Source organism: Pelophylax lessonae (assembly GCF_965119305.1).
Source record: "Pelophylax lessonae genome assembly, chromosome: 6".
In the NCBI taxonomy this organism is placed as follows: domain Eukaryota; kingdom Metazoa; phylum Chordata; class Amphibia; order Anura; family Ranidae; genus Pelophylax; species Pelophylax lessonae.
In genome coordinates, this window is record NC_138773.1 from 124,335,581 (window position 1) to 124,358,780 (window position 23,200).

Genomic DNA, 23,200 nt, shown 5'->3' on the forward strand with positions numbered 1-23,200 from the left:
CTCAGTCGGTCACCGGCTCTTTGGTAGGGACGGATTGCACCTAAATGGGGTGGGTGCAGCCGTACTGGGTGCGAGGATGGCCAAAAAGTTAGAGGGGCTTTTAAACTAGGGAATGGGGGGGAGGGTACAGATGTAGAATTATCCAGTGGAAAGCAAGTTTCAGAGGGCAGAAATGGGGGCATTAGCGGTAGGGTGTTCGGAGCTCCTATACCCAGGGTGGGTACGGGGAAAAATCAAGAGAGCAGCCTAAAAACATCAAAATTACGAGGCTTGTATACCAATGCCAGAAGCCTGGCCAACAAGATGGGAGAGCTGGAGCTGCTGATGTTTGAGGAGGACTTAGATTTTGTGGGGATAACTGAGACTTGGTTTGACAGCTCTCATGACTGGATGGCGACCATTCAGGGGTATTCCCTTTATCGCAGAGATAGAGAGGGTAAAAAAGGGGGAGGGGTATGTTTGTATATTAAGAACAGTATACAGGTAAATATAGTTACATAGTTACATAGTTAGTGAGGTTGAAAAAAGACATCAGTCCATCCAGTTCAACATATGAGGGATGATATTAATAATGGAGCTATGGACGAGGCAGAATCCCTATGGGTAGAGCTTCAAAGGAAAGGCACGGTGGGGAAGGTAATATTGGGTGTATGCTATAGGCCCCCCAACCAGAGGGAGGAGGGTGAGGCGGACCTCATGTTACAGATAGGATTGGCAGCAAGGATGGGAAATGTCATTATAATGGGGGACTTTAATTATCCTGATATAGACTGGGCAGAAGGAACCGCACACTCAGCCAAGGCTAGGCAGTTCCTAAATGTTTTGCAGGACAATTTCATGGGTCAGATGGTGAATGCACCGACCAGAAAAGATGCGGTACTTGACCTACTGATTACCAACAATACAAACCTGCTCACGGATATAGAAATACGGGACAACTTAGGGAACAGTGACCATAGGTCAATTGGTTTCAGTATTAATTACAGTAATAGGAAACACAAGGGTAATATAAGGACACTGAATTTCAAAAGAGCCAATTTCCCTAAACTGTGCTCGCTGCTAGAAAATATCAAATGGAATAGAACCCTGGGAACAAAGAACACGGAGGAAAAATGGGAGTGCTTCAAGAGCATACCATACAAGGGGGTGGGCCAGTGCATTCCACAGGGAAATAAATTTAAAAGAGCAAAACTAAACCCTGGGTGGCTAAACTCCAACATAAAAATGTATATTAGAGCTAAAGAAAAGGCCTTCAAAAAATACAAGACTGAGGGGTCATTGGCAGCATTTAAGCACTACAAAGAGTGTAATAAGAAATGTAAAGACGAAATCAGGGCGGCTAAAATAGAACACGAGAGACATATAGCGGAGGAGAGTAAAAAGAACCCCAAGAAGTTCTTTAAGTATATAAACAGTAAGAAAGCGAGGCCAGAACACATTGGCCCCATAAAAGATGACAAAGGAATTATGGCCACTGAGGACAGAGAAAAGGCGGAAGTGTTAAATAATTTCTTTTCTTCAGTCTTCACAAAGGAATCGGGGGGCTACACGAACCCCGCTTGTAAGGCCGAACTAAATAATACACCTCAGGAAGTGCCGCCATGGCTAACAGAGGATAGACTTAGAGCTAAACTAGAGAAACTTAACATAAATAAATCCCCGGGACCGGATGGCTTGCACCCAAGGGTTCTTAATGAGCTCAGCCAGGTGATTGCCAGACCATTATTCTTGATCTTTAAGGATAGTTTACAGACGGGTATGGTGCCAGCTGATTGGAAAAAAGCCAACGTGGTACCAATATTTAAAAAGGGGCCGAGATATATCCCGGGTAACTATAGGCCGGTCAGCCTAACATCAGTAGTCTGCAAAATTTTGGAGGGGATGATAAGGGACCACATATAATACCGTTTTCATTACTAAAGTCTTGTAAGTAGTAATCAGCATGGATTCATGAAAAATCGTTCATGCCAAACCAATCTATTAACCTTCTACGATGAAGTGAGCTGCCACTTAGATAAAGGTAAGCCTGTGGATGTGGTGTATCTGGACATTGCAAAGGCCTTTGACACCGTTTCCCACAAACGTTTACTGTACAAACTAAGGAAGATAGGTATGGACCATAAGGTGAGTACCTGGATAGAGAACTGGCTCCAGGGGAGAGTACAGAGGGTGGTGATTAATGGGGAGTACTCGGATTGTGTGGGTGTGGAAAGTGGGGTCCCCCAGGGTTCTGTCCTGGGACCAATCCTGTTTAATTTATTCATAAATGATCTAGAGGAGGGGATATCTAGTACAATGTCAGTATTTGCAGATGATACTAAATTAGGCATGCCAATATCTTCTATGCAGGATGTGGAAATCTTGCAAGCAGACCTGAACAAAATAACGGGGTGGGCAACTACAAGGCAGATGAGATTTAATGTAGAAAAATGTAAAGTAATGCACTTGGGGGCCAGAAACCAGAAAGCAAGCTACTCACTAGGGGGGGAACCTCTGGGTGAGTCTAGGATGGAAAGGGACCTGGGGGTACTGGTAGACAACAGGCTTGGCAGTGGCATGCAATGCCAAGCCGCCGCAAGCAAAGCCAACAGAATACTGGGTTGTATAAAAAAGGGGATTCACTCCAGAAATAAAGAGATTATTCTTCCACTCTACAAGACTCTGGTCCGGCCACATCTGGAGTTTGCTGTCCAGTTCTGGGCACCGGTCCTCAGGAAGGATGTGCTGGAACTGGAGAAAGTCCAGAGAAGGGCAACAAAAATAATTAGGGGAATGGAGGACATCAGCTATGAGGAAAGACTACAAGCACTGAACCTATTCTCTCTGGAGAAGAGACGATTGAGGGGGGGATATGATATCAATGTACAAATACTGTATTGGCGACCCTAGCATAAGGAACAAACTGTTCAGAGAAAGGAGATACAATAAGACACGTGGCCACTCACTAAAACTTGAGGAAAGGCGGTTTAACCTTAAAGTGCGTAAGGGGTTCTTCACTGTAAGAGCGGTAAGGATGTGGAATTCTCTTCCGCAAGCAGTCGTATCAGCGGGGAGCATTGATAGTTACAAAAAACTATTGGATGGACACCTTAAAGACCACAACATACAGGGGTATACAATGTTCGGTTAAAAGCAAACACACACACACACACATCATAGGTTGAACTGGATGGACTTGTGTCTTTTTTCAGCCTCACTATGTAACTATGTAAGGAGAAGGTATTTTAAATGGAAGAATCTGGGATTTATTCAAGTTCACTTTCAAACCAGAGAATACAGCAAAGGACTTTAAGATGGACAAAGCTGCCGATAGGGATGCATCAAAATCGTGCAAAAATAGGACCAGATCGTCCATGTATAGAGTTGTCTTTTCTATCAGGTTTCCTACTTTAATACCCTGCACCTCTGAAGAGGCTCACAGGGCTACTGCCAGGGGTTCAATTAAAAGGGAAGAGAGACCAGGAGACCTGGGACAGCCTTTTCGGGTACCCCTGCTCACCGGAAAGGATTCAGATAACAAACCATTTATTTTAATGCCCGCAGTAGGGCTATGGTACAGGTCAGATATCAATCCATTGTCTAAACCGAATGCCAAACCTGTAGGTTTCCAACACTAATTTCATGTACTGTCAGTCCACAGAGTCAAAAGCTTTCTCTAGATCTAGAAAAACCAATATGCCTCCACTAGAAATATCGGATCCTAACTGCGTGTGAGTAAAAACCCTATGCAAGTTAATGTCTGTGGCTTTTTTGGGCATAAACCCTCGTCTGATCAGGGGAAATTAAGTGTTCTAAGGGCAAAAGTCTGGAAGCTAACAGTTTGGTGAGTATTTTGGAATCCATATGGAGTAGGGATATAGGTCTGTAGGAATAACACTGAAAGGGATCCTTGTCTGGCTTGACCAACAGCACTAGATGTGCTTAGTAAAAAGAAGATGGAAGGGAGACAATCTGAAAACAGTCATATAACTAGAGCAATCTGGATGAAAGAATAGCGGCATATTGTTTATACCACTCAATCGGTAATCCATCTGGACCTGGAGCTTTACCATTAGGAAAGGAGCCTATTGCTTTGGTCACTTCCTACTCTAACAGGAGCATCCAATGCCTCCCTAATCTCTTCCGGCAAAGTAAAAAATGTAAAGTGTCAAGGATAGCGCCTGGATCCTCTGTATTATAAGATGCTATAGGTGAATATAATTTCCAATAAAAGGAAGCCAACGTCTGCAGTATGTTCTCCCTGTCTAACTAGCTCTCCAAAGCATGAGAGAAAGCGGGGGAACACTGTCTGAGGTGAAGCCTCGGCTGTCAAGAATACTAACAACTTCCCATTTTTGGAACAGTGAGCAATGTCCTGGTAGTGGAGGTATAAAGTCCTCCTAGCATATTGTAAATTAGCAAATGACTCTGTGGAAGGCACATCAGCATGCGCATGTGCACGTTCCTGTTCTCCATCCTGCAGGGTTATGGTATGGTTATGTTCCACCCTTGCTGCCTTAATGGCCGATATGTACATTCCTCTGGTGGGAGCCTTAAAGGCATCCCATTCTATTTGACCAGTAACCGAACCCTCATTGGATTGCAAGAATGAATCAATGTGTTGTTTTAACACTCACTGCAGACTCCCCCACCCAACCAGGTGACAAATGCAGGAGCCCTTTAGACCTTTGAGGCCCAATCTGTAAAATAATTTGCAATGGGGTATGATCCGATACACCCCCAGGAGGATATGTAGCCTCAATCACCATAGGCAGTGAGGCCTCATTGGCGAATACCAAATCTATTCTGGACGAGGAGGTGTGTACTGGAGACAAACAACAACACCTGTCTGCAGGATGTTTCCACTTCCATAATTCAGTGAGACCAGCAGCCTCGGCCCAGTGACATAAGTCATGATTGGGAGCCCTTGCGTGCCCCATTTTTAAGGAAATTCAGTACATAGATCCTGAGGGGGTGGGGGGCGGTGGGGCATGAGATCCTGTGTCACTCCAAAAAATGGATTTCACAAAAAGTACAAAAATCCCAGGAATTCAAGAGATGGGCAGCTAGCAGTCTTTGGAATAAGATTTCAAGTGTCAAGATCTGACCCTTGATGGAACTTAAGACCAAATGCTGATCAAAGCCAATTTGTAGAAAGGCCAGGATTTGTCCCAACAAGAACTTCCTGGAATGAAACTTTCCTGCCTTACATCAAGCAAATTATGCCTTCAATGTGCAATGAAGACCGTGCAGGCAATACACAAGTTGTACTGCTGTACTGAAGGTGAGTGCCAATCAGAATCCAGTCCAGGAGGAAACATTTCAGGCTAATCCCGCATCTTCAATGTGGCAGGGTCCGGGTAAAGTTTCTTGAGGCGCTGCAGAAAGGGGACTGATGTGGAAGCTGCGATCCTTTTGTCACAGTGAGGTTGATGACAATATGATTGGAATTGTAAGCAAGAAAGCCGCTTTCCATAGACAGGAGTCATCCCAACTCAGGACTCCGGCAAAAACAAAGAATTGCTGGGAGCGAAAGGGGGGCTGTCCTAACACCTCTGTTTTCCCCTGTCCTCACCTGATACTTGCAAGATATAACCCATGGTCAGGATTTAAAGCCCAAAATGTGCATTTTAACAGGTACGTGAAAAATTGCTCTTGAAGCAAAAAGGGTTAAATGCAATAAAATGTAACAAAGGAACAAACTTTCTAAAAAAGAAATCCTATACAAATTCCATAAAAGTAAGCGGATTCACAATGACTTACCTCAAAAGTGACTCCTGCAAGTGCAAATGCATTGAAGTCCCCAATTGTTCCATCAACAGCAGTCAAAACGAAACCTTCCTTTTGAGCAGAAATGGTATACTCCAAATCACTGTGTAAGGGACCAACACTGTGGACAGAGCATACACTTCAATAGATATACTAATATAAAATGACATAGTACTAGTATGCACTTAACAGGACCTGATCTGGCTATTTCATGTTTGCTTTGTTGATTCAATTATATTTTCCTCTTCTATATCCAGTGTTTTGGCACCAATTTTTGATTAGTCATCTGCAATTGTTTTAATTTTAACCCCATTTAAGTTATATGCAATTGTTTTTGTTTTAGCCCCATTTTAGTCATCTGCAATTGTTCTCGTTTTAGTCAACTAAAATCTCCAGCACATTTTGGTCAACTAAAATCGAATGGGCTTAGTTCAATTGTAATGCATTATTTAGGTATTTCTCTAGAATTTTCAAACTCATGCTCCTGGAGTAAAAAAAAATTAAAATGATTTTCTTCATAGTTTTTCAGTGGAATGAAAATGTGGTGTAGTTTTTGTCACTGTAAAAATGTCACTGATGAAAATTGACGATAATGTTTTCGTTGATAAAATTAACACTCACTATATCCCACCAGGTCTTATAGGCCAGGGACGGGAGGTGTTCCATAGTCTCCCAGCATGGATAGCTACAGTCATTTATCCATTACTGACTCCCCATGCCTTGTTCTACACTGACTCTGTAAGAGGACATTATTACAAAACATTTGCCAGCAGGTCTCTCTGTGGGAGCATCAGGTTGGACAGCCAAGATCTGTTCCCCAAGAGGAGAGGTTAAGTTGGTACGGATGGCAGCTAGAATATGATCCGAAGGTATGACCCGTGTTGGCACAGAGTCCTCATTGGACAACTCAGAATACTGCCAAGACAAGGCATCAGCTTTAACATTCTTGGAGCCAGGCAAATAGGAGACCACATAGTTAAAACGAGACAAAAATAGGGCCCATCAGGCCTGACGGAGTGTAAGCCTCTTGGCCTCAGAGATACATCAGATTCCTAAGATCAGTGAGAATGAGAACTGGAACCACAGAACCTTTGAGCAAGTGTCTCCACTCCTTGAGAGACAGGATAATGGCCAAGAGCTCTCTGTCTCCAATCTCGTAATTGCATTCAGCTGGAGCCAGCTTCTTCGAGTAGAACCCTCAAGGAAGTAAGGGTCCATCAGGTATCCGACGGTGAGAAAGAAAGGCACATACTCCCTTCTCAGACGCATCCACCTCTAAGACAAAGGGCAAACCAGGACTGATGGGAGCCGAAGCGAAAGCAGACTTGAGGACCTTGAAAGCTTGGATGGCAGCAGGCGTCCAATTGTGGGGATCGCTGCCCTTCTTGGTCAGATCGGAGATAGGTTTGGCCAAAGAGGAAAAGTTCCTGATAAATTTCCGATAGTAGTTGGCGAACCCAAGGAAAAGCTGAATGGAACGGGGACCACTAGGGCGAGGCCTTTGTAGAACATCCGAAACCTTCTGAGGGTCCATGGAGAACCCTTCAGCAGAAATGATGTAGCCCAAGAAGGCAACCTGAGACAGGTGGAATTCACATTTCTCAAGCTTACAGGAAAGCCCATTCTCACGCAACTGTTGAAGCACCTGTCTAACACCCAGGTAGTGCGATTCAATGGTGTCCGAGTAAATCAAGATGTGGTCCAAATAGACTACCACCCATTTTACATAGTTAGCGAGGTTAAAAAAAAGACACCAGTCCATTAAGTTCAACCTATGGTGTGTGTGTGTGTGTGTGTGTGTGTGTGTGTGTGTGTGTGTGTGTGTGTGTGTGTGTGTGTGTGTGTGTGTCCGTACATTGTATACCCCTGTATGTGGTCTTTAAAGGTACCCAGCTAATCGCTTTTTGAAACAAATCCATGCTCCCTGCTGATACCACTGCCTGTGGAAGAGAATTCCACATCCTTACCGCTCTGTCAGTAAAGAACCCCTTACGCAGTTTAAGGTTAAACCGCTTTTCTTCTAGTTTTAGTGAGTGGCCCCGTGTCTTATTGAATTCCCGTTCTCTGAAAAGTTTGTTCCCTGTGGTAAGGTCACTAGTACAGTATTTGTACATTGATATCATATCCCCTCTCAAGCTTCTCTTCTCCAGAGAGAATAACTTCAATGCGTGTAGTCTTTCCTCATAGCGGAGGTCCACCATTCCTCTAATTAGCTTTTTTGCCCTTCTCTGGACACTCTCCTGTTCCAGCATATCCTTTCTGAGGACTGGATGCCATATTCAAGATGTGGCCTGACCAGAGTCTTGTAGAGTGGGAGAATAATCGCTTTATCTCTGGAGTGAATCCCCTTTTTTAATAAATGCCAGTATTCTGTTAGCTTTACTTGCAGCGGCTTGGCATTGCATGCCATTGTCAAGCCTGTTGTCCACTATGACCCCCGGGTCCTTTTCCATCTTAGATTCACCCAGAGGATCACCACCTAGTGAGTAACTTGCGTTCGTGTTTCTTACACCCAAGTGCATTACCTTACATTTTTTTAACATTAAACCTCATCTGCCATTTAGTTGCCCACCCCATTATTTTGTTCAGGTCTGCTTGTAAGGTTACCACATCCTGCATAGAAGATATTGGCCTGCTTAGCTTAGTATCATCCGCAAATACAGAGATTGTGCTGGATATCCCCACCTCTAGGTCGTTTATGAATAAATAAAACAGAATTGGTCCCAGGACATATCCTTGGGAGACCCCACTTTCCACACCCGACCAATCCGAGGACTCCTCATTTATCACCACCCTCTGGACTCGCTCCTGGAGCCAGTTTTCAATCCAGGTACTCAACCCTATGGTCCCTAACTATGTACCTTAATTTGTACAATAAGCATTTGTGGGGAACTATGTCAAATGCCTTTGCAAAGTCCAGATACACTACATCCACAGGCCTGCCTTTATCTATATGGACACTTACTTCTTCACAGAAGGTTAATAGATTGGTCTAGAACGATTTTTCATGAATCCATGCTGATTTTTCCTAATAACGTTTTCATTACAAAAGTTTTGTATATAGTCCCTTTTCCCCTCCAAAATCGTGCAGGACTACTGATGTTAGGCTCACCGGCCTATAGTTCCCTGGGATATATCTTGGCCATTTTTTAAATATCGGTACCACGTTGGCTTTTTTCCAATCAGCTGGCACCATTCCCGTCAGACTATCCATAAAGATTAAGAACAATGATCTGGTTATCACCTGGCTGAGTTCTTTAAGGACCCTCAGGACCCATTGCTGCAACAGATCACGAAAGACATCATTGATTAACTCCTGGAACACAGCGGGCGCACTGCACAAGCCAAAGGGCATCACTAGATAATGGTATTGACCGGTTCTAGTATTAAACGCGGCCTCCCAACTCATCGCCCTCTTTGATCCTCATGAGGTTAGACGCTGCCCTTAGGCCAAGCTTGGTAAAGACCATTGCTCCCTTAAGGCGGTCAAACAGTTCTGTAATGAACGGAATCGGGTTTGCATTGTTGACTGTGATGCGATTGAGGCCCCTATAATCAATGCAGGGTCTCAACTCACCCCCCTTCTCTACTGAGAAAAAAAATGGCACCCGCTGGAGAAGTGCGCACCTTGTCAAATACATCTTGAAACTCACAGTATTCAGTAGGCAACACTGAATCCGAGGAGGTACAAAGTACCTTAACAGGCCCATGGATACAAACAGGGCCACACTGTGGAGACCAAGAGAGGATCTCGACCAACAGCCAATCAAAGGTCGGATTGTGTTTCTGAAACCAAGGGTACCCCCAAAACAACAGTAGCGTGGGGACGATATAATCTGGAAACCGGTCGACTCCCTGCGAACAGTCACTATTGCCATGTCAACCTGTGCCGGTTGCAGGGGTCTGCCATCAATTGCCTCTATGACTAGTGGAGAAACACGGGGCTGCAAGGGTAAGGAATTTGCAGCAGGAAACGTGCTATCAATAAAGTAATCGCCAGCACCGGAGTTGACCAACTCCTGAGTAACCACCGAACCTGCTGCCCAGGAGAGGAAAACTCTGATTAGTGATTTATCTTTACGGGAAACCAGGACAAGGAAATTCCACCCAGGACCGGCCCCGACAGGACCTTAGGTGCGAGCGTTTCCTGGAAGAGAAGGACAAAGTTTCAGAAAATGCACACCAAGGCCGCAATACAGGCACCAGCCCTCTCTCCTTCTCCTAAAGGCCCGCTCATCCTCAAGAAAGGCAAGTGAACCCCAGCTGCAGGTTTCACAGCCAGATGCACCATCCCCAGGAGGCATGGGAGGTGAGGGAGGAATGGGTGGGGAAGAAAACATTGGAGCCAATCTGGTAGGAGGCTGCTCCTTATTCGATGATCTCTCCCTAAACCTGAGGAAACGATGGTCTCTCCCTGAGTCGGCAATCGATCCAAATCAGGAAAGAAATGAAAGCCTCAAGCTCGTCAGAGATCCTTGGCCGCAATCTTGTCCTTTAATGCATCAGAGAGATTATGAGAGAAGACAGCCACCAGAGCATCGATATTCAAGCCTACCTCTGCTGCCAGGGTATGAAATTCGATGGCATACTCAGCAATGGTTCATATACCCTGTTGAATGGACAGGGCAGAGCGAGCAGGCACATCGAATATCCTATGGAAGGAGGCAACAAAACTCGGGTTATAGAGTATTACAGGATTATCATTCTCCCATAAGGGATTCGCCCAGGCCAAGGCCTTGTCTGAGAGCAACGAGTTTAGGAAGCCCAATTTTGACCCATCAGAGGAAACGCCTGAGGAACCATCTCAAAATAAATGCCCACTTGGTTTAGAAAGCCACGACACTGACTCGGTTCACCCCCATAGCGCTGCAGGAGGGGGGCTGAACCAGTCACCCCTCTGATAACACGGACTCCAGCTGCAGGAGTGGCAACAGGAGCTGCAGCAGGAGGAACCAGCGGCCTAGCAGCACCAGGAGCAAGGTGTGCTGTGTGTTCAAGCAAGGTCTGCAACGCCTGAGCGAAGCGACCCAAAAGGGGATTTTGTTGATCGAGCCTGGAAACCAGCATGGGGAGCGGAGGAGCACCCGCATCGTCAGGATTCATGGTCCTTGTGTATTGTCAGGGTGCCAGGAAACCAGACCACACAAAGATGCAAGTAAAACAAAGCAGTTCATTGGAGCAACAATAAACACACAGCGAGAGTGAGGAGCGAAATCAGGAAAGAAATCATAGCCGGGGTCAAGACCAGAGCAGGAAGCCATTCAAGCAGGGATTGGGGTCTAGAAGCGGGTAGTCATCTAAGCCAGGGTCGAGTCCAGAGGAGGGTAAGTCTGCGGATGCCAGGTCCTCTGCTGATGCAGAATCGAGAGCCAGGAAAGTCGTCAGCCAAGCCAGGTCAGGAGGAGAACAGAGGAACATGGAGAACAGAAGACTGCACCTGTGATGTGAAGAAGTGATGCACCTGGAAGCACAAACACAAGGGCAAAGGACTGCAAGCCAAGAGGTGATATATATATAGTCAGGTGTACAACATCATCACTGAGGAACACCCAGGCTGCAGGCAAGTGATGATGCAAACAGTATATAAAAGACAACAGTCTGCACATGTCCAAGATGGCTGCCAACAGGAAGGCAAGGTAAGACCTTGACAGGTATCCACCCACTCAGCTATAGGCACTCAGTTTTGTTACAAGCAGTATCAGAAGAAAGCCAACTCCACAGAAGTGTGGGTGCTGTGTCCGCCAATGAACATCAGAGAAATGGATTTTACGATAAGTCAAAAATCCCATTTTCTCTTTTGTTCATTGACTGACACAGCCCCTGATTCTTCTTACCACTGAGACGTCCAAAAGTAGTGTTAAACGTGAGGGGTGGGGAAAAAAAGCAGAAAAAATTCCCAAGGCTAACCATAGCCAACCGGGTAACATGGAGCTCAACCATAAACAACTGGAGCTCACCTGAAAAAAAAAAAAAAAAAAATACACCCTCAAAAGGAGGACCAGGTCCTCTAAACCGCAGCCAGTAAAACCTTGCAGCCAAAAGAAGCATTCGCAGATGCCAATACATCCACTTTATAAAAATTTTGTAAAAGTGTACACCAACGACCAGGTGGCCTCCTTGCAAACCTGCATCACTGAAGCTTGATGACGGAAAGCCCAGGAGACACAGAGCGCCCTAGTATAGTGCTCCTTGACACAGAAGGGAGGAACCTGACCCCTGATGCAATAGGCCTAAACCACCATCAGTCTGATCCATCTGGAAATGGTCCCAGAGGAAGGGGGCAACACTTTCCGAGGTCCATCGGTGAGCACAAATAGTGAGTTTGACTTCCTAAAAGACTCCTTAGCTGCCAGGTACACCCTAATTGCCCGGACCACATCCAAAGCATGCAAGGCAATTTCCTTAGGATGTTTTGGCCTGGGACAAAGGAAAGGCAACACAATGTCTTCATTCAAATGAAAATCAGAGACCACCTTTGGGAGGAACAATGGACAGGGGTGAAGAACAAACTTATCACTGTGAATCTCCAAGTAAGATGAATGACACGATAGACGCCACCAATTCTGACACCCAGAGCGCAGAGGTGATAGCCACCAAAAATGCCACCTTCTGAGACAGTGTAAGCAAGGGAATCTCCCGAAGATTCTCAAAAGGAGGCTTCTGGAGGACCAAAAGCACCAAAATTGAGGTCCCAAGGTGGCAACAGGGACCGCACTGGAAGAACCAAATGTCTGACACCCAGGAAGTGTGTGGCCGAGTGTCATTAGAAGAAGCCCGCCAGAGCCGACACCTGGCCCTTGACCTGGTGCACGAAGGTGATAGCCACCAAAAAAGGCCACCTTCTGGGGCAGTACAAGCAGAGAAACCTCTTGAATATTTTTAAAGGGAGGCTTCTGTAGAGCTGAGAGCACCACATAAAGATCCCAGGGCGGCAACGGAGTCCGCACTGAAGGAACCAAATATCAGACACCCTGAAGAAAGGTACGCACCAGGGAGTGTGAGGCCAAAGGTCGTTGGAAAAAGACCACCAAAGCCGATACCGTGCCCTTGGTGGTACTCGAGGCCCATTTCTGTTCATCACCCCCCCCCCCGTTGGAGGAAGGTTAATATTCAGGCCACCCAGAAGGAGCAGGGATTAACCCCAAGAGACCTACACCACACAATGCAAGTCTTCCACGTACTGTGGTAGATCTTCCTAGAAGTAGATTTCTTAGTTTTTTACAGCATTGGAATCACTGTGTCAGATAAACCTCTATCCATGAGCACCTGGCATTCAACAGCCAAGCCATCAAAGCCAGCGACTGTAAAGCAAGATGGAAGATTGGTCCTGGGGAGAGAACATCCTCCCTGAGAGGAATCTTCCAAGGAGCGTCGGCGACCAGCCGCACCAGATTGGCGTACCAAGCCCGGCGAGGCCAGTATAGAGCTACTAAGATGACTAGAATCCATTATGCCTCAATCCTGCCTAGAAGTCTTGGCAGAAGCTTGAGAGGAGAGAAGGTGTAAATCAGATGATACTGACCCCACAGGGCCACCAGTGCGTCTGGGGCATTTGCCAGAGGATCCTGTGACCGAGCAACGAACCTCTGCACCTTTCTTTTGAGGCGAGACGCTAAGAGATCCACCTCGGGGATGCCCCACCGGAGACACAACTGATGAAACACCTCCCGATGAAGGGACCAACGCCTGCCGACTAAGGTAATCTGCTTGCCAGTTTTCCACCTCGGGAATGTATATGGCGGAGAGGGCTGGACGAACCGTTCTGCCCGCCTTATAATGCCGGCTACCCCCCGAGCTGCCAGGACACTTTTTATGTCCCCTTGGTAATTGACATAAGCCACAGCCGTGGCATTGTCCGACTGAAAGCGCACTGGACATTCCTGAAGACGATCTGTGCAATGATCCAGGCACAGCCTGATTGCTTGGAGCTCCAAGACATTGATGATTACAAGGGGAGGAAGGATTTGCCCAGCCAAAGTGCAGGAGAACAAAGCCACCATATCAGGAACTCCTTTGTTCCCCGGCTCAGCCCGATCTGATTGTTAGAGACTGCGGAGTCTTGTCCCATTTGGCCAGAATCTCCCTTTGCAGGGACCTCATATGGAACTGTGCAAACGGAACCACCTCGAAGGTAGACACCATCAGGCCCAGCACCCGCATGCAAGTCCAGGATCGACCATCTGCTGGACAGCAGGAGACTAATTGCAGCCTGCAATTTATGGAGTTTGTCCAGAGGAAAAAAGCACTCTGGCTAAGGCCGAGTCCAGAGTCAGACCCCAGAGAGTCCAGCTTTGTGGACGGAACCAGACCAGACTTCTGAAAATTCAGAATCCAGGGGAACTCCCTCAGAGTATGGCGATTTCCAGGTTTTCCACCAGAACAAAAAGGGGACTCCGCTCACAGAAGGTCGTCCAAGTAGCCCAGTACCGCAATCCCCCATTGGCGTAAAAACGCTAGCACAGGAGATAAACACTTTTGTGAAGACCAGAGAAGAGACACCAAAGGGTAATGCCACAAACTGACAATGCTCCTCTCCCACGGCAAAGTGGAGGGAGTGCTGGTGACCGGCACATGGAATGTGAAGGGAAGCATCCTTGATGTCGATAGAGGCAAGAAAATCCCCCTAATGCAGGGATGCCACCAGCGTGCGAATCGACTTTATCCTGAACTTCTGCACTCGCACAAAGCAGTTCAGCGCCTTGAGGTCCAGGATTGGACGCACCTTGACTTCATTTCTGGGAACTGTAAACGGGTTTGAGTAAAAACCCTGAAAATGTTCCTAAGTCGGAACTGGGACAATCATCCGTTGAAGCCACAGGTCTTGTACAGCCCCAAACAGACCCTGTAAACGGTCCAGGGACAGGCGCAAGTTGGAAGAAAAGAACTTTGCGGGGGGAATAGAGTGAAACTCGATTTTGTAGCCGGACCGAACGACTTCGCGGACCCACTTATCTTGTACCAGGAAAGTCCACGGGTCCAGAAGCCAACAAGATGTGCCCCCACTCCTGATCAGGGTTCGTACACATTTTTACCAATAAAATTCCATGACTTTTCCATGACTTCAATTAAACATTCGTGACCTACATATTCGGACCCATTCCATAGCCTGACATGAATGTCTTACTGTTTAGACTGTAAATAGTGATTGAGGCTCTCATCAAAGAGCATAACCGACGCTTTGCTTCAATACATCTGCCAAAGTCAGTTTCTTAAAATAAGGAGCCAGTCCAAGAGTGCATAATTATGAGCACTTGCGTTCGCCGCATGCAAAGCTGGCCGCTATCTTGCTGTCTGGGAACATAGTCTGAAAAAGCTGGCCTCTGTCTTCACTACGAATAGTGCGAATTAGCCACCTTTAGCCCCCACAGTACCTCTGCAGTTAGGGTTTTCGTTTCTGGATACAGCACTCAAAATGGTCCCTTGTTTTTCAGTGAATGAGATGGATGCACCGCAGCTGGGAGTCGGTGTCACTTCAGTCACACGGGTGGAAAAGCCAGCGATCGGATTGGAAGTTGTCGAGCATGCAGCTGCAGACTGGTGCTTTGCACCTTTAGCGTGGCTAGACAGCGCTGCCTCTCCCAGAGAGGGGGGGTCAGCTACTCACCATACCAGGAACCAGATGGGCACCGCTCCAGACAGAACCCCTCACCATCTAAATGGGGGGCTGTCAGCCAGGAGGAATGCAGCGACTCAGGCCGTGACCCTGTCGTATGGGACCTTGCGAGGCATTTAACTCGAAGGCCAGCCCCCGTCCAGTGGGGCTATGTCGTGGCTGACCTAGCGTAGAGCTGAGGTCTGAGTGTGCTCACTGGCCAGACTGGGGTGACCACTGGATCTAGATTATCGCCCAGTCCGGCATTTGATTGTAGATCTCACTGAAAAAAAAAACAGGAGAAAAGATCTAAAAAAATTTGCCAGGACCAGAGATCCTAGCAAGGAACTAGGTCCTTACTCCTGACTAGGCAGAAAAAAAACTGAGTACCTATAGCAGGGAGAGGGAGTATACCCCCTGGGACTTCCCATAGGAATAGCCAGATTATTTTTCTGCCTAGTGTCCTACTCCTGCAGGGGGCAGTATAACCCAATGGTTATGATGATCAGGAGCTGTGTCTGTCAATAAACCAAAGAGAAAAAAGATTTTTTTTAAAATTGCGCCGCTCCAAAATACATAGTACTGGTAGAATGTTCTTTAGCCGGTTCAAACGCATTTGCTAGATCCTGCCTCCTAACACAAATCCCGCACCATCACACAAATTCTGTATTCTCTCTCAACTGTCTGTATACAGAAGTTAACACAGTGTCTCCGATCGGACTGGGCAGTTTTTTGTCCTTTTGCCAGAGCACCCTTGGGAACCTTTGTTGCACCCCGGTAAAAAAAATGCTGGTCCTAGAGTATGGGATGGTTAGAACCCATATCAGATTATTTTGCTGTGTTCCCTTCCAGAAAGGAAAATGTCCGATGGGGACACAGTTAACAATAAAGATAATAGATCTAACAATTCCCTATCTAAAAACCAGAAAGAAAAAATGTTTAATTAGGTTTACATTTTGATAGCCTTGTAACATGAATTCAAACATCTAATAACAAATAAACAGGGTAGTACTAACCTGTATGAACCTTTGTCATCAGTAAAAACGGTGATAAGTGGTGAAGCTGCCCCTTTCTCACTAATTACAATTTCAACACCCTCCAACTCTGGGTTTATCTGACCTTCAAGAAACAATCCAGCTTTTCCAAGAATTTCTATTAGCTTTCCTGGACAGCTTTCTGAAATGCAGCAAGGAAAAAAAACACAATTAAATCAATGTAAACTGAATCGAGCCAAAGTTTAAGAAACCTATATTTAGCACACATTATGCAAAAAAAAAAAAAGAAGAGGGCATGAACAATCAGTATAGCATTGTGGGACACTAAATTGGTTGTAAAGTCAGAAGGTTTTTAATCCTAATGCATTTTATGCATTAAGATAAAAAAAAGCCTTCTATGTGCAGCAGCCCCCCTGAGCCCCCCCCCCCCCCCCTAAGCTTACCTAAGCCCGTTCTCAATCCAGCAATATCCACGACTGTCTCAGCAGTCAGGGACTCCCCTCCTCATTGGCTAAGACACAGCAGCGGTGCCATTGGTTCCCGCTCTCAATCAAAATCAGCCAATGAAATGAGAGAGGGGGCGGGGCAGAACCGCAGCTCTGTGTCTTAAAGGATACACCGAGCTGTGACTCGGCTTTGGTGCCCCCACAGCAAGCTGCTTGCCGTGGGGGCACTCAAAAGGGAGGGAGAGGCCAGGAGAGACAAAGAGGGACCCAAAAAGAGTAGGATCCAGGCTGCTCTGTGCATAACCAACTGCACAGAGTAGGTAGGTATATGTTTTTTTTTTTTTTTTTCAGTAAAAATAGACTTTACACTCACTTTAAGCCTAGTGCACATGGCCCAAATGTCGGGCGGTATCGGCTGGTTCAAAAGAAACCGGCAGACACTCGGCTTGTGGGTACTGCAGTGAGTCAGACAGAAGCTGGCCCAACAGCCAACCTTTGTCGAAGAGGCATGACCAGAGAAGGTCTGCCGATCGGCTCCTGATTAGTGCTGACCTGATTGTTCTGGAAGGGGGAAATACAATAGCACAGCAGGGGAGATCACTGTACTAACAGCGCATAGTTAGTACAGCAGTTCCTCATGAGCTTTCAGTTTTTTTTCTTGTTTTTTTTTCGTTCAGCCCTGCTGGGTTGAACAGGGAAAAAAAAAAAAAAAACTAGTAGGGTGTACAAGGCTTTACTTACGATGCCCTCCCAAAAGGTGGTTTTCTAAACCGATGTGTGACGACATACCCATCATATAGACAACTGTAGTTTATATAGAGCAGGGCTTTCGCGATTTTATTGCATTGTACTTTAGGCTCAGAACACTTATAATTGTATGACTTTGACCTATGGTATAGGAACAAAGCGTTCTGCCCACCGAAGGATGCCTGCCACTTCCAGGGCCGCAAGGACACTTTTGGTGCCCCCTTGGTGATTGACATAAGCCAGGGCCGTGGCACTGTCCGATTGAATGCGCACTGGACAACCCTGCAGGTGCTCTGTCCAGTGGACTAGAATCTTCTAGGGACCAGACTCCTTGAGCAGACAACCTGCAGAGAACCCCTCCCCACCCGGACAGATTCGCATCCATGGTGACATTGTCCAATATATAGAAAGGAAGGATTTCCCTTGCCTACGCATCGGAGACCAAAGCCACCAGATCAGGGACTCCCTGGTCACCTGGCTCAGCTGGATATGATTGTCCAGGGAATGTGGATTCTTGTTCAATTTGAGAAGGATTTCCTTCTAGAAGATCTTTGTGTGGAATTGAGCGAAGGGGACCGCCTCTAAGAACGACACCATCAGTCCCAGAACTCTCATACAAGTCCACAGGAACGACCATTTGCTGGACAGCAACAGCTGACCGCAGTCTGGAGTTTTCAATGTTTTTTCGGAGGAATAAACACCCTGGCTGAGGACGAGTCCAAAGTCAGGCCCAGATAGTCCAGTCTCATAGAAGGGACCAGGGACAACTTCTGAAGGTTCAGAATCCACCTGAACTCCTCCATCTCATGGAGATCTCCAAATTTGTCACCAGCATCGTGGGAGACTCCACACGAAGAAGCAGATCGTCCAGGTAACCCAGGACCGATATCCGCAGCTGGCGTAACAACGCCAGGACCGGAGCAAACACCTTCGGGAAGACCTGAGGAGCGGAGGCGAGACCAAAGGGTAACGCCACAAATTGATAATGATCCTCTACCACGGCAAAGTGCAGAAACCGTTGTTGTCCTGCACATAATGGGATGTGAAGGTAGGCATATTTGATGTCCATGAAGGCCAGGAAATCCCCTTGATGTAGGAAAGCCACCACCGTGTGAACAGTTTCTATCTTGAATGATTGAACATGAAGCAATTCAGTGCCTTTAGGTCCAGGATTGGACGCACCTTGCCTTCCTTCCTGTGGACCGTAACAGGTTTGAATAAAAGCCCTGAAAACGTTCCGCGCACAGAACCGGAACTATTACTCCCTGTTGTACTATCCAGGATAGCCACAGGTCCGGGAACCGGCAAAGACACCCCAGATACCCCCTGTGAGACCTTTGATAATGTCATTCAGGGTAGCTCCAAACAGGCGATCTCCTTGAAAAGGTAGATTAGTCAAAGCCTTCTTTGAGGTCTGATTCGCAGACCAGCATTTTAGCCAAAGTATATGCTGGAGGACCGCTGCCGAAACCGACAGTCGACCCATTTGGGACCAGTATCCAGCGCGGCATCGCAAACAAATTGCAGCCCCTGCACCAGCTGGTCCAACAGCTCCGCACAGGCAGGGGGGGGGGGGGGGGGAGTGGTTTCCCCTTCAGGTCATGGCGTAGCAACTTAGCCCATTCAGTCAAGGGCAACAGTAAAACACCAGTCTTAGTGCAGACCCCACCAGGGAGTACATATTGCGGGCCACAGATTCTGCCTTTCTATCTGCCGGATCCGAAAAGGATGGGGAATACTCCAATGGAATCATGGTAGCTTTATTCAGTCGTGAGACTGGACGGTCCACCGTACTGGCACAGTCAACTTTTTAATAAGAGACTCTTCACAGGGGTAGCGCGCCTAACAATCCGCTTAGGGACCCCAGGGGGACGCTTAGGGCGGTCCCTCTCTTTTGTCCATGTTGTCAAAATGCGCGGGAAAGGGAAAAACAGTTGCAGCTGCGTCCTCCATTTTTAGGGTCTAACGCACAGAAACAACCAGTGCGTCCACCAGCGCCTTTTCTTGCATGGTGGCAGAAGAAGAAGTGTCATCCTCACTATCAGAGGAGACAGGGAGCGAGGTAGTACACCCGGCAGGGAGACCAACGTCTGTGGCGGCTGAATCAGAATCGGTCACAAACGGAAGAGGCAGGGGTAAGGTGGGGTTTTTTCTTTTTTTATTAGCACTTTGCCCCTTAAAGGCCACCTCCACCCGGGACACAAAGGATTCCAAGACCGCTGACAGTGCATCTATAGATGGCTGGGATCCAGAGAGCCCTGCGTCCTCCCAGAGAGGGTCAGGTGGGGAAACGTGTTTCACAGAGTCCATGTCTGGGGGAACTACGCAAAAGATTCGAAAAAACACACTTTTTAAAAAAAAAAAAACGTCCCACCGCGCTATAACGCCCCCAAAAGATCAGACAAAAGCACTGAAGACCCCCCCCCCCCGCAGAGAGAGGCCCCCCAGACTCACTACCTTCACCAGAGATGCACAAGGAAGGCCCAGGATGTCTGTACAGCACGTGTCTGCAGCGATCTGCGATCAGGAGGAAACCTGAATGTCAGCACTAGGCAAAAAGGAGGAGCTCCACAGCCAAAAAACGCCTCTAGTGACTCCAAAAACATGGCCGCCAGTGATTTCCAATGGGAATCCACCACAAAATGGCCGCTGGGTGTACCAACATGGCTGCCAATCTGTCTCAGCACAAGGGCTACAAGAAAATGGCGGTCCCGCACGGCCTTCGGAGCTTCTGGGGACCCCCCAGCCTCCTGGACGGGATCGACAGGATGGGGGCCCTGGTAGTGAGGTAAGTCGTCGTGCCCCCCCCCCCACCCACCGGCATGACTGATTGTTCTGTCGCCGGCAGCGCACCCCCACTGTCGGCCTTAAGTAGGGTAGGTTCAAACGCCCCATAGCCCCAGTGAGTGAGGGGAGGAGGGGGTGTGCGTGACAGGACAGAGGTGAAACCCGGGGGTCAACCGTCCTAAGGAGGGACCCGTGTCCACCCCAAAACCCGCCAGGTAAGAGGGGAGAACAATTACTCACCATACCTGAAACAGGCAGGCACTATCTCCTGGATCGATTCCCGCTGAGCAAAACAGAGTCCGCCGGGCGGAAAGCCCGTGTGAAAGAACCCAAACAGCACTCTGCCTAATAGAAATTTTATTCTAGGAGGATGGGTAGTGCCCATCCTATGGATGGAACACAGCGCTGTATATTGCATGTAGCTGATGTATACGGTTTATACACCACTCCCAGCAGGAGCAGTTGTTAGGAAAGCAATAGTTCATTTGGCTCAAACTATATAACGTTACAAGAAACCTGGAGTTAGACTAACTGGGAATTGAAGGGCCAAAAGTTTCTGAAATGGTACAACCAACATTTGTCCCTTGATGGTACTCAAGGTTAGATGCTGATTTAGACCAGGCTGTCAAAAGGACAGGATATGTCCCGCCGAGAACTTCCTAAGATAGAACGTCAGCCTCACACCAAGCAAAATAGGCTTTCCAGGTGAGATTGTAGACTTTCAAGAAGTTGAAGTTTTGAGAAGTCACAAGAAACCTGGAGTTAGGCTTGAACAGTTGATATACAATGTATACAAATGGATCGCACATTTGTAAATACTATTCCTAGACTAGCCTGTTTTTACCCAACTCAAACAGTAGTAAATACATTTTGCACAGAATAACCAAAACAACCAAAATCAAATCTTAGTAAGGTTGTGGAAATGAAAAGTCAGTTCCACTAAAATTACATGGGGTGGGGGAGATGAGATCCCTGTGTAAATGTGACCTTCCTTTCGAATTCCAGCAAGAGGCATTTCCAGACTTTCCTGTCTGAAAGATTTATGCATCTACAGGTTTAAAGTGGTTGTAAACCCTCACATATACCCAGTGAAGTTAACAGCCTCAGCTACACAGAGATAAAATGAATCCTCCTACATATGTTTTACTTGTTTATCTGAAGCCAGCTCATCCCTATACCCCCTTAAAAGGGCAGAAAAGTGTTAAAATCCTTCTTCATCTGTCAGAAGCACAGAGGAAGGGGCGGGGAGGCTGTAGTTACAGTGTGTGAGAGCCGATTGGTGGAAAAGAACACAACCTCTTCCACACAGCAGAAGAATGTTGTGAATAGAAAAGCTGCCTGCTGAGCTCCCTCCCTGACACAAATTTTATCTCATGTGTTGGGAAAAAAAACAGAAAAACTCATGCCGATAACGGAGGAACAAAGCACCAGAGAGAAATGACACTTAGAGCTTTGAGAGAGACAATTAAACACTACACATGCTGTGGATATAAAAAGTCTACACACCCCTGTTAAAATGTCAGGTTTCTGTGATGTAAAAGAAATAAGACAAAGATAAATAATTTCAGAATTTTTTCCAACTTTAATGTGACCTATAAACTGTACAACTCAGTTGAACAAACTGAAATCTTTTAGGTGGAGGGAAATAAAAATAAAATAATATGGTTGCATAAGTGTGCACACCCTTAAACAAATACTTTATTGAAGCACCATTTGATTTTATTACAGCACTCAGTTTTTGGGTATTAGTCTATCAGCATGACACATCTTGACTTAGCAATATTTGCCTACTCTTCCTTGCAAAAACACTTAAAATCTGTCAGATTGCGAGGGCATCTCCTGTGCACAGCCCTCTTTAGATCACCTCACAGATTTTCGATCGGATTCAGGTCTGGGCTCTAGCTGGGCCATTCCAAAGCGTACTCTTCTTCGGGTGAAGCCATTCCTTTGTTGATTTTCAATGTATGCTTTTGGTCGTTGTCATGCTGATAATTTCTCTTCATGTTCAGCTTTCTAGCAGAAGCCCGAAGGTGTGGTTTCAATATTAATGTTTATTTGGAACTCTTCATAATTCCCTCTACCTGTGCCAGCTGAAGAAATACAGCACAAAAGCATGATGCTGCCACCACCATGCTTCACTCTGGGTATGGTGTTCTTTTGGTTATGTGCAGTGTTTTTGCGCCAAACATATCTTTTGGAATTATGGCCAAAAAGTTCAACCTTGGTTTCATCACACCATAACACATGTTCCCACATGCTTTTGGGAGACTTCAGATGTGTATTTGCAAACTTTAACCGGGCTTGGATGTTTTTCATCGTACGAAAAGGCTTCTTTCTTGTCACTCTACCCCATAGCCCAGACATATGAAGAATATAGGAGATTGTCGTCACATGTACCAAGCATCCAGTACTTGTCAGATATTACTGCATCTACTTTAATGTTGCTGTAGGCCTCTTGGCAGCCTCCATAACTAGTTTTCTTCTCGTCTTTTTATCAATTTAGGGGTGACGTCCAGTTCTTGGTAATGTCACTGTTGTGCCATATTTTCTCCAGTTGATGTGGTCTGTGGTATATCTAATGCCTTGGAAATTATTTTGTACCCTTCTCATGGCTGATACATTTTTTGACAATGAGATCCCTCTGATGCTTTGGAAGCTCTCTGTGGACCATAGCTTTTGCTGTAGGATGCGACTAAGAAAATGTCAGGAAAAAACTACTAGAACAGCTAAGCGTTATTTTGGGTTAATCAGAGGCACTTTAAATGATGGCAGGTGTGTACTGACTCCTATTTTAGATGAGTTTGAATGTTATTAATTCTGAACACAGCTACATCCCCAGTTAGAGGCTGTGCATACTTTTGCAACCACATTTTTTTATTTTCTCA

The 23,200-nt window shown here is 46.5% G+C and overlaps 1 protein-coding gene across 1 annotated transcript in view; it reads right to left on the bottom strand.

The window, feature by feature from the left end:
• LOC309558183 (BOS complex subunit NOMO3-like) overlaps positions 1 to 23,200 on the bottom strand; it is a 236,509-nt gene that overhangs the window by 86,241 nt on the left and 127,068 nt on the right. The window contains exons 21-22 of the mRNA XM_082261194.1: positions 16,357 to 16,516; positions 5,743 to 5,869 (exon numbers count right to left, since the gene is read on the bottom strand). Of these exons, the coding sequence (XP_082117320.1) occupies positions 5,743 to 5,869; positions 16,357 to 16,516 (287 nt within the window). The remainder of the gene's footprint in view (positions 1 to 5,742; positions 5,870 to 16,356; positions 16,517 to 23,200) is intronic.